General features: G+C 45.2%; 1 protein-coding gene across 4 annotated transcripts in view; it reads left to right on the forward strand.

The window, feature by feature from the left end:
• Positions 1 to 14,426, forward strand: part of ERICH3 (glutamate rich 3) — a 126,885-nt gene that overhangs the window by 31,550 nt on the left and 80,909 nt on the right. For all 4 annotated transcript variants that reach the window (XM_074221171.1, XM_074221169.1, XM_074221173.1 and 1 more), the window contains 2 exons: positions 6,518 to 6,697; positions 11,924 to 12,124. In XM_074221171.1, the coding sequence (XP_074077272.1) occupies positions 6,518 to 6,697; positions 11,924 to 12,124 (381 nt within the window). The remainder of the gene's footprint in view (positions 1 to 6,517; positions 6,698 to 11,923; positions 12,125 to 14,426) is intronic.

Raw genomic sequence — 14,426 nt, forward strand, 5'->3', positions numbered from 1 at the left:
GTTGGGCTCAGTTTCCAGTTAGCTGACTTGGATCTTGTTATATCCTTAAAAATCTTGGAAATATGTCTTGTTCTTTATTCAAAATTATACTTTCTAGAAATATTCTTCAAGGGCTTATATATGTCCTTGGTGCTACTACTGTGGGTGTGAGAGAGAGACATAAGTAGATGTAAGCTCCAGGAAAATAACTTTGGGAACCTAGGGGAGAAGATTAGCTATAGAGGACGATTAGAAGGTGATTATAATGGTTCATATGGGAAGAGACTGGAGCCGATTTGGCATACTAGTCCTGTGTGTGTGTGTGTGGGGGGGAGAAGACCTATACGAAATGTACTATGAAGGTAGAAAGGACAGATTTGTGGGATGAGAGCAAAAATGAATTGGCAATGAACTTTGAACTTTAGAACCTTCTGACTGAAATGTTGTGGGGAATTTCAAAAAAGGAGAGGATTGGAGAGTAAAGGTGAGATCTGTTTTTGGAAAAAAGTGCTCTTTAAGAGGTCTACAAGCTATTTAACCCCAAATATCTACAAGGCAGTTGGTGATATGAGGTCAGGAGAGAGAGTGGGACTGGAAATGATTGATATAGAGATAATCATTGATCTCCTATTACAGATTTATTGCACCATCCTCCCATTGAAAAAGGGTTTAATTCAGGTCTCTGTGACTGAGGTTGGAGATACCTTTACTTAGAGACTTTACTTAGGACTCACTATACCAGCATCCCTTTGAGGTCTTTTTGAAAACAAAATCAAAGGCCTAATTATGAGGAAATAGGTGAATGCATTAATTATATTTTCCATTAAAAATCTTAAAACAGTTAAAAATTAGATTTGATTAAGGGCATGTTAAGAGAATCCAGGCATCTAGGTCCATTAAAGTCTATTAGATTTTGAGTTTTGTAAAGGTTATGGTGGGGACATCAGTCTTATTGACAGTAGGTGGAACTTTGTGATTGTGCTTTGCTGACTTCCTTAGCTTAGTGGTAGCTAGGGTTACCTCAGCCAAAGGAACACATATCTGCAATTTCACAATCTGGCTGTCATTGGCTCATCTCTTGTATTATGTGATGAAATCCAACAGTCTGTTTACTCATTGCAATGACTTCCAGGTTTATGCAGTATTTATTAAGTGGTGGAATGGTTTAGCCAATGGTACCAGGAAAAGCAAGGGAAAAATGGAGAAAAAGCAATGGGCTTGGGTCCTTGATGAACAATCAGTCATACCATGTAAGACCCATGACCTCTACTCTTTAGCTCCAGCCTTCAATCAGGCCCTAGGGTGGGAAAGAGCCAATTCTCAGCCACCCAACCCAACATAAATTTAGGGTACTCAGTTGAGAGGGGAAGGAATCTCTTGAAAGTTGAGATTTCTACTTCCTTGCCTGACCTGTGCCATTTTTTAAACTAAAAACCTTTCATGTGAATAGTCTATGTTCTGCCCAGGAGGTTAGAAAGTGGCAGGAATTGGAAAATTATTTTAAAATGATGAAAATAGAAGCTTGGCTTATATTCCAGCCTAAATTCTAGGCTATTGTGATCTTAGTAATATTGAGTTGGAAAGGGTTTTGGCAGTTAGCTCATCCAATTGTGCCTGTTTAATGTGGGTCATTTTGAGAAACATTTATTATTCATTAAAGCATGTCAGACACCATGCTAGACACCAGGGAGACAAAGGCAGAGCTAAGCACCATTCTTTGTATCACAACCTTTCACCCACAACCTCAGCAAGTGGTTGTCCGGCCCTTGCTTGGAGACTCCCAGGAGGCAGGGACTCGATGCCTTGGCAAGAGGTGAATTCACTTTTCCAATGGCTCCAAGCAACGTTATCTTTATACTGAGTCCAGCAACTTGCTGCAGCTCATTAAGTGTCCCCTCAGCTTTCTGGGGACACGAGGGTGGTTCTCACCAAGGCCGAGGGATCTAGGCCTACCTGAAGCAAGGGATATTCTTAACCAAGGTCATGGCTTGCGTATCTGGTGAAACTTCTGGGCTACTTCTCCAAATAATAGTTTTGAATATATGAACCAGAATTCATGGGATTCCAAAAGATAACAAACATCCTGACAATTTTTGTGGGTTATAAATGACAGAGAAGCTGGAGAACAGCCATGATTGAAGGAGGGAATTCCCTGATGAATGGTTTCCTGAACCTGTGTGTTTCTCTCTGTCTCTGTGTCTGAGCCTCTGTCTCTCTCTCTCTCTCTCTCTCTCTCTCTTTCTCTCTCTTTCTCTCTCTCTCTCTCTCTCTCTCTCTCTCTCTCTCTCTCTCTCTCTCTCTCTCTCTCTCTCTCTCTCTCTCTCTCTCTCTCTCTCTCTCTCTCTCTCTCTCTCTCTCTCTCTCTCTCTCTCTCTCTGTGTATGTGGCTTATATTTGCATTGGTGTAAGCTCTGTCATCCAAAGCAAATTTTCTCCCATTTAAAATCTTGGAGAGCCACCTGGGACGCTGAGGAGTTATGGGTCCTGCCCAGGTTCCTATGGCTTGTCTGTGTCAGAGCCTGGACATGAGCCCAGACCCTCTTGCCTCTTGCTGCAGCCCTCTCTCCTCTACATCATCTTGCCTCTCATTTCTTCACATATAGACATTGTATGTATGTGTCTTTAGACATCTCTACATGTATACTACATATATGTATGTACACATACTATGTCTCTTGGCACAGTGGCTAGATTGCTACAACTTGAATCAGGAAGGCCTGGGTCCAAATTCTGTCAGAGATACTTGGTAATCCTGCGACTCCTGGTGTATAACATGGGATAGTCCTAACACCTACCAGGCTACATGGTTGGGAGGATAATGAGGTTTGGGCTTTAAGGAAAGTGCTGTGTAAATCTTGAAGCACCCAATCAATGGCAATGACTGGTGATTAGCACAGTGTTTCAGAATTTCAGAAATTCTTCATGATGTCAGCCTCTTTGTAGTATCCACATCTTCTTTCCACTCTTCCAGCCCCCACTCCAAGACACATGTCCATGGACTCCTACCAGGACCATCTCAGGCATCTTCTGCTGGGTGTCCAGCCATGAATGTCTCCCTCCCATCCCTCTTCCAGGCAGACCGGATGGGTCCTGGCTCGACCACGCCCCCCAACTCAATCAGCTGCATGGGGTCCGCATTATCTTCAGGAGCCATTTTAAAGTCTTCTCTTGACCTGGCCCCTTCTTGCCTTTCCAGTTTTCTTCCATCTGTGCCCTCCATGATCTAGTTTCAGAGACCTATTCTTCATTCAGACATGAACTCTTCTCACCCTCCTCCCTGCCTTTGCTTCAGCCATGTTCCCCTGTGCCTAGAAAGCTCTCCCTTCTCACCTCACCTCTTCCTTTTGTTAACTTCCTTCACATCCCATTCCTTGAGCAGAAGAACCTTCCAGATGCTTATCCTTCCTATCTGGGACATCTCTTTTCTGCTTGGTCTGTATCTTCCATATACTTAGCCAGGAACCCATGGCCTCCCTCATTAGAATGTGAACTTCCTGTGGGCAGGAGCCTTGCTTTGCCTCTCCAGGGCTTGGCTTAGAGTGCTGAGCACCCAGTAGGGGCTTCATAATGCTTCTTGCTGAGTGATCCTGGTCCTGCCCTTTGGGGGCAAAGACACCATCTCCTCCGGGGTCCTCAGGACAGTCCTGATTCCCCATGAGATCCACCAGTCTGAACCTGCCTTTTTCCTTGATGAAGGTCCCCAGTTCCCTCCAATCTGGCTCATTTGGTTTGATTTTCTGCCTCATGCACTTTGGTGGTCTCTAGCTCACCAATAGCCATCCTAAAATATGGTGCTGGAGCTGATCAGTTCTGCCCAAGGTACCGATTCCTTAGATGTTGGGTCATCTTGGATTCCTCTTACCTTGGTGACTTTGGATAAATCACTTCCCTCCACTGGCCTCTGTTTCCTCATCAATAGAATGAGGAGAATGGAATGGACTCAAGTCCCTTCCAGCTACTTCTGTGATCTGATACTGTCCTTTAACCAATGTGGGTCATTTTTGTGTTAAGCAAAATCTAGTAAAAACAAAACTGAGTTATTATCCTTGCTGCTAACTACAGTGAAACTTCCTGATCCCCAACACATCAGGGTCTAGCTGCCTCTTCCCCTGAAAGTCAAGTGTTCCCCAAAGATCCTTTTCCTAAGAGTTGCCATGCTAAGCCAAGCCCAGTGATCTCAGCTCATCTCCTATGAGTCACGTCCCCAGGCCTGCCAGCCTGTTTGTACTAAGAGAATAGAGAAGACCCTAAGGGGGGTGCTCTTTGGGTGACCCAGAGGATGACTTTGCTCCAGCTATTGGTCCTGCTGCACACCTCTGCTTCAGCATCTGGCCACTGTCCCACTGAAGGATTCCCAGATGCAATTGAAAGGCAGACAGTGTGGAGAGCCAGGCAGGCCAGGTTGAAGTCTGTGGCTTGGCTCCATAGGGGAGCCTCCATGACTTGGGGCACACTGGGTTGTACATGATGGATCTGCCAATCCAATGAGACCTTCTGATGCTCCATTAAGCTCTCCCATCCACTGCACTCAGTGTAGAAGGTCCTAGAATAAAGTCTCTGGTGACTCCAAAGCAAAGACTAGAGAGAGTAGAGCACAGCCAAGTGGATTTGGCCTGGTTACCAGAGCCAGATGCAGTCATTAGGAAGGGTCCTTTCATTTCCACGTATGTGTTTTCTCAGTAACCAACCCATTACCTAGCATGTCAAGGCTGCTTGATCAAGGATTCTTTATCCGTGATATATGGATAATCCCTTGGCATCAGATTCAGGGGAATCTATAACCAGAATGGTCAAATAACATCTTTATATCCATAAAGGTCCTTTGAAACCAATTGTACCTTATTTTATGACTATGAAAATAATATTCTAAGAAGTAGTACATGGGGGATAGCTAGGTGGTGCAGGGGATAGAGCCCCGGCCCTGGAGCCAGGAGGACCAGAGTTCAAATTTGACCTCAGACACTTAATAATTACCTAGCTGTGTGACCTTGGGCAAGTCACTTAACCCTATTGCTTCACCAAAAAAAAAACAGAAAGAAGATGTAAGTCATGGATTTCCCTGGACTACCAAAGGGATCTATGGGCCAAGTGGTTAGGAATACCTGTATTGGATGATGAATGTCTCTCTGGATTGTAGAAAACAGATGTTTGATAACTCACTAAGCTAGGAACTGCCAGTCTCTAAGATTTGTGCTTCATTTTGGTAGTGTTCTTTTTATAATAATGGTGCTATTATGATTATAATTATTGTAGATAGTATCTGCTAGGTGCCAAGCAATGTGTCAATTTATAGTAATGATAATAATAATAATAGTAGCAGAAGTAGTTGTAGGCAGCATCTAGGCGATGCCTACTAGGCATCAGGCACTCTGCTAATTATGATTATTATTAATAATAATAAAGATAAGGATAGGCAGAATCTTTATGATGGTCATGAGGCAGCAGGCACTGTGGTGATAATAACCACCAGTGGTAGTAGGTAGCATCCAGATGAGGTCTACTAGGTAACAGGCACATGGTACTGATGAATAGTAATAATGATGGTGATAACAACCACAGTAGTCATAGGGAACAGCTCAATGATGTCCATGAGGCCCCAGGTGCTGTGGGAAGTCCTTTACAGGCAGCATCTCATTGATTCCTGGAGTGGCCTGGAGGAGCAGATGCTCTTAGGGTTGGAGGTGCCATCCCATGACTGGTCACCTGCTTCAGAGAGGGCAGCGAGATCCAGTGTCAAACCCAAAGCATATCAAGACTCAAGTCTTACCAAACATCTCTATTTCAAAGGTGACCTTGACTCTTGAAATCAGCTCAGTTCAGCCCACTCCAAGTGGACCCTGTTGTCCTTCAGGAGATTATATTTTTCTGCAGCTTCTCTCTTTTCAGAAAGGGACTGTGTAGGCTTAGGTGAAGGCCCTGGTGGGTGGGCTGGAGGGTGACCCTAAGGATTTCTCTTCTAAGGGGTGGACAGTCAAGGGACAACTGGATGGTTCTACATTCTTGCTCTGGAATGTCTGCATAGGCATCAGGCAGGTTGAGAATGGTCAGGCTCTAAAATTGTATTTAAACGCATTGGTCTTTGCAGGCCTCTGGTCTTGGGCTGATTATGACTTCAAGAGTCCACTAAAAACCTTTTTGTTAATGACAGTTTAGCAGAAAAGGACTAATTCCAGACAATCCCCTTGAGCTCTAAAATAGGAACCTCTTATTGCTCTGTGTTTGTTGGGCATGACTGGCAGCCCTCCTGGGTCAGCCTAGGTGTCCTTGGGCTTACATGGAGATGCTGAAGGTCCCTGAGAGGAGCCCATCTCCACTGTTCAGGGTCCTCTGTAGTGGTTACATCAGTTTCTGCACCCACTCTTTTTTAAATCCTTTGGGTCCCAAGGGGATGGAATGGAACATATCTCAAATTTAATTTGTCCAGTTAAAAAGCCCAGCAGCCCAATTTCCTTTCCTTGAGGCCACGTATTGGGTACTCTTGGGTCAGGGACTCTATCTAGATCCTAATTCGGCTCCATTTCTCCCCTTCCTTATCCAGGCTCTCTCGCTGTCAAATACTGCCCCTGGAAGACCCAGCACTGCCCCAGCCAACATGCAGCAACGACCGAGTCGGCTGCAGCCGCTACTCAATCACTCTACAACGGGAGTTACTCTAAAGCCGGCGATGTCCAGGTCAAAGCCATCTCTGGTGGAGATGGAGGGTCGATTCTTTGAGGGGGTGAGACACTTCTCTGAGGAATGTTTCCAAATGCATTGTGGAATCTGAGAAACCTTCAGAAGATAGTAGGGCTCATCGGGACTTAGTTTGTCAAGTTCCTAGGCAAAGGGCAATCCCATTATTTCTGACTCCTTTGGACTTCAATCTATTAAGCAACGATTAAGTCCCAACTGTATGCCTGGCTGAGCTAGGTGCCCTGCAGGAGGATGGTGGTGGTTGTAACTCACAGCAGCCTAGCTTTTTAAAGATTTTCTCATGTGTTTTACATGGAGTATCTTATTCTATTCCCACAACAACCCTGTGGGGTAGGAGCCATTATTGTTCTCACTTTAGAGCTGAGCACAAGAGGACTGGAAGAAGATAGGACCTGGTTTTGGTTTTTGTTTGTTTTTCCCCCAAGAACACACTTGGGTAAGTGTCTTGCAAGATTCAAACTCAGGTCTTTCTGACTCCAAGGCCAGGGCTGTGGAGAGATGGCTGGATGGTTGGGTGGTTGGTGGTGGTGGTGGTTCAACATGTCCACAGAGAAATAAAAGACCCACGACACAAGTTATTTGTAAAAGGGATACTTAAAAAGTGGGGAAAGCTCAGTAATCTAGGGGAAGCCTGCAAGGGGAGGGGCAGGGATCAGTGTGACAGTTGTGTTGGGGAGGCAGCACTGGAAAGGGGAAAAGTCTGGAGGCCAAGAGACCAATTAGCAGGCTGTAACTTAAAATTATAGTGTATGGATATAGATATATAGTGTGTTATATAGCATATCTATATATATATATATATAATTATAGTATAAGTGAGTGATAGAGAGAGAGGCAGCGGGGGGCAGAGCGCTTGGCCTAGTCTCAGGAAATCCTGAGTTCAAATCTGGTCTCAGGCACTTAGCAGCTGGGTGACCCTGGGCAAGTCACTTAATCTCTGTTTGCCTTCCTGGAGTAGGAGAGAGCACTTTGGTTATTAAACACTAACTATATGCTTAGCAGCAAGCCACGTGCTGGGGATACCAAGAGAAGAGCAGGAACGAGCTGACTTCGTAATGGGGTGAACAACACAAAAAAGCTGATGTGTGAGTGTGTATGTGTGTGTGTGTGTATAAATGAGTGTGTGTACGTGTGTTTGTGTAAATGAGTGTGAATGTGTATAAATGAGTGTGTGTGTAAATGTGTGTGTGTGTGTGTATGTATGTGTGTGATGGCCACTGATTGAATGGGGATGATGCCTTGAGTGTTGAGGCTGAGTCCTGGCATTTGCTCCTAGGTGACTGGGAGGCCAGTGGTCCCTTGACAAGCTTAGAGGACTTAGGAGGAGAGCTCCTGAGCTCTGTGGTGGGGTCCTGGGACAGCTCACATTCATCTGACCATTTGTATATTCTCTGCCCTCTTCTGGGCAGAAGTGCTGCCCCCGCCCCGGTCTTGAGTGCCAAGCACCCTGTCTCTTTGTCCATCTTTGTCTCTCTCTTTCTATCTCTCCATCTCTGTCTGTCTCTGTCTGTCTTGTCTGTCTCTGTCCCTGTCTCTATCTCTGTTTCTCTCTCCTCCTGCCTCAGTCTCTGTCCATCTCTGTTTTTCTGTTTGTCTTTGTCTCTCATCTCTGTCTCTTTTTCTCTCTCTCTCTTCTTGTCTCAGTCTCTGTCTCTCCATCTCTGTCTATCTGTCTCTTTTTGTCTCTTTCTCTGTATTTCTTCCCTCTCTCTAGCGGTTAGCTCCATCTCTTCTCAGAGCATGTAGATTGTGGATTCACAGGTCAGCTAAGATTCCCTCCCCCAGCCCAGCCTAGGCACTGTTCCCCTTTGGCCTTGGCTAGGTTTGGGGTTCTCTAGACATGATGTCATCTCAGCAGAACAAGTCGACTCTCCATAGAAACAGACAAGTCCACGGGGCTAATGTGCACATTGCTTTTTCTCTTTAGAACTGAAAGGCTAAAATTGCATCCTTATTAGTGCCCCCCCCAATGTTTTAAGATCTTGGGGGAGAGTCCAGGCTGGGCATCGCTCCAGACAGTAGAGTCAGTCATGCCCACATCACACCTGCAAATAGCAGTGATGGGTAAACAGGCAGATGGGTTTGACTTAGATGCCCCTCAGGACCAGCCCCATATAAACTCTAAAGGAATTCTGGAACTGGGGCTCCTGTCTGGGAGGCTCGAGAGAAGACAGAAGGACTCCTGTCCTCCCCAGATGATGGGGGTGGATCTCATTCCCTGCTGCTCTCCCTCTGACCCTCTGATAGCTGTGGGCAGCCCCTCACAGAGCAGGGGGATGGCCTCATGGCAGGGCCTCCTCTGCCCTCCCCACTGGTGTCCCTCTCCCTCTTCTTGACCTGATGCTTGGCACCCATTGCTGTGGTCACCCCTGTCTCTGACTCTGCAGACAAAAGCCCCTTTCCTGAGGCTCAGCTCAGGGAGGGGGTGACTCCAGAGCAAGGAGTATTACAAATTCACAAAAGCAAGGAAATGAAAGTCCTAAAATAGATTAGATTCTCATGTCATTTTGTTTCCCATCAGTGTATGAAATTGCTTAGGGTTTGACTTCTAAGAAAGGTGAACAAGGAAGGGAGGATAAGGACTTTCCTATTGGCCGGGTGCTTGGCGAATCACCCCAAGTCCTTGGATGTTGTTGCCTTTCTGAAGTGTCGGCTTAGGTATAGGTCACATACTTTGGGAGCTGAAAATAATGCTGTAATTTTAAGAGGAGGTCAGAGAACATGAAGGAAAGTTGCCTGAACAGGGAAGAATAATTAGCACCTTCATTAGTGATGAGGAAGGTACAGAGTCCCCTGGAAGAAATAACTAATAAGGCTCAGGATTGTGAGAGACAGGTTGTTAACAGGTAGAGAGACAGGTTGGGGAGGCTACTGGATCCAAATAAACAGATGACCCTGGGTGACCAAAGGACTGTCATTAGGACCTGGGTTATCATGATTGCTCTTCTCTTTATGGGCAGAAGAAAGCAAGGAGCAGAGTGTCCAGAGGAGCTGATGTCAAAGTCTTGGTCGGTTTTCTAGTGCCGTGGAGGCTGTGGTCATTGTCATTTATTGTCCAATCCATCATCTAGCGAGATTTTATTAAGTGTGGGGGCCACTGAACATAATCATTTCCATGCTTGAAGTAGCTTGAGGCTTTCTGGTACTGATAGAAGGCGAGGCTTGGCATGGGGTTTGGCCTCTGATTCTCATGAGTGCAGGGAGCATCCCTCACTGCTGGTGCAGTGTTGAGGGCAGACCTGGGTTCAAATCTGGCCTCAGACAGTAGGGTGGGCCGGGCTTGCTCACTGACCTCTGCTTCAGGTTCTTCATCTGTAAAATGGAAATAAATAAAAGCGCTTCCTTCTCAGGCTCGGAATATTACTTTGTGGCCTTTAACGGTGTATGATAATCCTAGTTATTATTAACTCTTAGTATTGCTCCCCTCAGGCTGCCTGCGGGACCTACCTAAGACTTGCTGAGTCAGGAATTTTTTTTTAGACACTACAGGAGGGGAGGGAGGCACAAGGTGGATGTTCCTTGGGCTGCTGAAATATCCCAGGTCCTTTCCAGGATCAGACTCCCCTGGATTTTACTCTGTGGTTTCCTTCTCACTCCCAATGTGTAGGGGTATATGAGGATTCAAATCTCCATTTTATATACAAAGTCTCATGGTGACTTGACTTATTTATTTTCTCTATTCTTGCTTCTCTTTCTCCTTTGCCTTTCCCTCCTTCTTTTTCCTTTTCCCCTCCTTTACTAGTGATGGTATAAGTCTGAATGGCAAGGAGGAAAGAATAGTGACCTGGGATTCAGGGCATTTGGGGTCTGTTTCCTCTTTTGTTCCATCAGGGAGATGGGCTACATGATTCTTGCATTGCAGTGTAGACTGTGCCACCAATGGGAATGGGAAGGGTACGAATGCCCAAGGGCACTTCCTGTATAGAGGCTTTTGGTAACTGTTATCTTAGGGAAAATAGACTGGGAAAAATTCATGGCTAATCTCAATTCTGACAACCAAATAGAAAATCAATCAGTAGTCATCTATTAAATGTCTTCTTCTGTGAGCCAGGCAAGATAATAGGGAGGGGTACAAAGAGATCCCTCAATGCACTTAACATTCCTCCCAGGGAGGCAAGTCCACTGAAGGGTCTGGACCTGTGGCTTCTTGGCCATGTGGCCAGTATAGATCCAGGGCAGATGGGTTTGGCTCTGAGGCCACAGTGTCTCTCAGGTGGCCTGTCTCCTGTATACAACATAAATACAAAGTCAATTCTAAAGGGGGCAAAGGGGATCAGGAAAGGCTTCCTGTAGAGCTGTCATTTGAACTGAGCTTTGGAGGAAAGTAGGGTTTCCCAGGGGTGATGTGAGGAGGGTGTGAATTGTACATATTGGCCCAGATTACACAAAACCATGGAGGCGAGAGATGGAATGTTGGGGGTGAAAATGGCAGGAAACTACCATGGCTCAGCTGAAGAGCATAGCAAAGGGTTTTGTTTGTAGATCAAGGCTGGCACCAGGGTATGGAAGAAGGCTTGTAATGCCAAAAGGAGGCATTGACCCTCAGTGGCATAGGTCCCCAAGATTGCTAATACAACAATGCTCAGTCCTTCCTTCTGGCTTGGCTAGTGTAGGTATACATCTGCACTTGGGGAGTGGCTGAAAACTGAAAAGGAGATGCAGGTGGGGTGAGCATTGACCACAGATGAGTTGGGACATCAGGAATCTTCCTTTTCACCCCGATTATTAGATGCACTTGCTTAGGCTGCTCCCTTGTCTCTGGGTCTCATGAGGATGCTCTAGGTTGTTGTATATTGACAAGGAGAGATGGCCAGGTTCAGTGATTCTGAGGTGGGGATGGGGGGGATGGTGGTGACCAGGAGAAAGAGCCTGGAATCCCAGCATCTTAAGCCAGTGGACCATCCAGACCTGAATCCTCACATTGAGGTCTCATTTTTAAGTCACAAGAGAACTTGGCTCTGCATGGTCTAATTTGACCTTTGTTATGACCCTGTGAGGTACAGGTGTTTGGTCATTATTTGTTCATTTGATAGATGGTATACCTCTGAGAGTCAGAGAGCTGAACTTCTTCAAGGTCACGCATAGAAAGTAAGGGGCAACCATGGTACCTAAAACTTTATCCCTGGACTCCAGACCTAGAATATCAGTGACTTTGACAGACTGACTATGCTGATTTGTGTGAAATTGGTTCAGTTGGATGAGTTTTTATCCTTTGTGAAATGAACTCTAATGTCAGGATATGTGATTCCAGGGTGAAAGGTACAGGAACTCCTCTTCAGAGTATTTCCACGGAGTGGCTCCATATCAGTTGCCCATCATTAATGAGTATTTGATGCCTGTGCCTCCACCACCATCCCCAAGAAATGAAAAGATGATCAACAAAAGTCGAGTCGAGGCATGGAGGAGAAGAGTCCGCCCAACCACAGCCCCAAACACTCAGGATCCTCACAGGGTAATTACTGACCAACTTGGGTGCACATTGACAGGGTGAAGAGCTAGAACTTTCAAGGGCACAGGAGCAAATTGGGGTAATGATATGCAGAATGGCCAGTGCAGAGACTTGGAATACATTTAGAAATCCAGGCTGGGAGCAATCCATTTGGATGGCCAATTTGACCTTTTCAGGAAAAGAATTGCTAACCCAGGGTTCCAACTCCAATTCCAAATTAACCCCTCCAGTGATTGGCTCATGCCATAGCGTGGTGTCAGAAGCATCTGCTGCTTCTTTCTCTGAGTCAAACATTAAATTTTATTTTTAATGAGACAGAGCCAAATTATTCTATGACCCTCATCTTGGAGAGTCTCTCTCTCTCTCTCTCTCTCTCTCTCTCTCTCTCTCTCTCTCTCTCTCTCTCTCTCTCCTCTTCTGTTCTTGGGAGAGATTCAATGCTTTTTGTTACTTAGTCCCTCTGAATGCTGAGGCGAGAATGAATTGAAGAGCCAGGTAAGCCTTCTACTAGGCACAGTTTGCAGGGAAGCCAAGTGACCTCCTCTCTCAATGTCATTGTATGTTAAATTCAGGAGTAGGAATGAGATCTACTGTTGGATATTGGCTTTCTCTTTTTCTCCTCTCTCTTCATTTTTCTCTCCTCCTTCCCCCTCCATATTCTTCTCTTCTTTTCCTTTCCTTCCTTTCCTCCTTTTCCTCTTCTCTTCCTCATCCTCCATATTTTCCCATGTTTTCTCCTTTTCCTCCTTTTCTCTCCTCTGTTCTTGCTTCTCCTCTTTCTCTTTTGCCTTTCCCTCTTTCCTTTTCCCCTCCTTCACTGTCTCCTCTATATTATTTCTTTGATGCTTTGGAGTTTACAAGATAGTTTATGTAAATTTTTTCACTTGATCATTACAACAACCCACCCTATAAGATACGCACAAAAGAAAGTGTCATTCTTCTTTTACAGATAAGATTGATAATATTAAGGAACTGTTCTCACATGGGGTTAGAGGTGAAATTTAAACCAGGAATTTCTGAGTCCAATAATCTACATGCCATGCCATATGGGATATGGAATATTCTAGAAAATATTAACATCTTTTTAGGAACTTTGAATCAGTTCAGATAATGCATTTGGAAGAGTATAACTTGGAAGCCTCATTTAGTATGTTGAGTTAGAGAAGGCTTCCTGGAAGACACCACTTCTGTGAAGTGTCTCTTTATCTACTCAATGGTTGATGAGAACCCATGACTCAGGACTCTTCCATCCAAGATCTGGAATCACTCAGACATGGTCTCATTTTAGAAGTGATCCTAAGAGGTTCAGTTTCAAATCTATATTGTCCAGGTTTTATTGGGAACAGTTGTCATGCTAATTGGCATCTCCCTTGTTGGCAGTGAATGAGGCACCTGCCAGGCTTCGATTGGGTTTGGATCATGGCTCCTGCCTAAAGCCATGGTTGCAGAGGCATGCTGGGCTGTTGTGCCTCTACTGTGGCATGGCAGAAAAGTCAGGGCTCCCCTAGAGGCCATATCATTCACTGTTTCCTCCTCAGTGAATGAGAGGGAGACCCTACAGGTTCCTTCCAAATCCAGAATCCTGGGATGGTCTATTTTCTCAATCAACCCCTGTCTGGTTCCACAGCTCCAAGGAGGAGGCGCCTCTCTGCAAGAACTCAGGGATACCAGATTCATGCTACTCATTTCAAAAGGGAATGAATCATTTTTTGTTTCTGAAGAGAGGACTGACAAATTGTGGACAACCAATTTTTCCTCATTGTCTCAATTCCCAACTGTCCCTCCCATGCACTGTCCAGTGACCCCCACTGGTCTCTCCCATTACATTGTGAACTTTTTGAGGTCAGGAGCCAGAGTTTGGCTTTGCATTTAGCCCAGTGACCAATACTCAGTGGAACTTTAATGAATGATTATTGAGGACCACTTTTAATAGGAGATAAAACTTGATTTGGAAAGAATGATAGATTATGTGCCAGAAGATGTATTGCCTGTTTGACCTTGGGCATGACCACTTAACCTCCCTGGACCTCATTTTCCTCAGCTGAAAATTGCCAGCTGATCCCAGTGAGCTCTGGATGTAATCTTCTTTATAGAAGTTTTAAGCTAGATTTTCATCAGACCAACTTAAGATTCATTATTTGCATGGCTGCCCCCTGCCTTCTCCCTATCCCTGGACCCCCTTCCAATAAAAGCACCCCATAAAGGTGGAGGGGGCAGAAACACTGATGTTCATTTTCAGTCTATCTGGTTCTACTACTACTTTTTTGGCTGTTGAGAAGCCTTCAATCAGCCCATATTTACGGAA

This window comes from Macrotis lagotis, chromosome 2 (assembly GCF_037893015.1).
Source record: "Macrotis lagotis isolate mMagLag1 chromosome 2, bilby.v1.9.chrom.fasta, whole genome shotgun sequence".
NCBI lineage: Eukaryota > Metazoa > Chordata > Mammalia > Peramelemorphia > Peramelidae > Macrotis > Macrotis lagotis.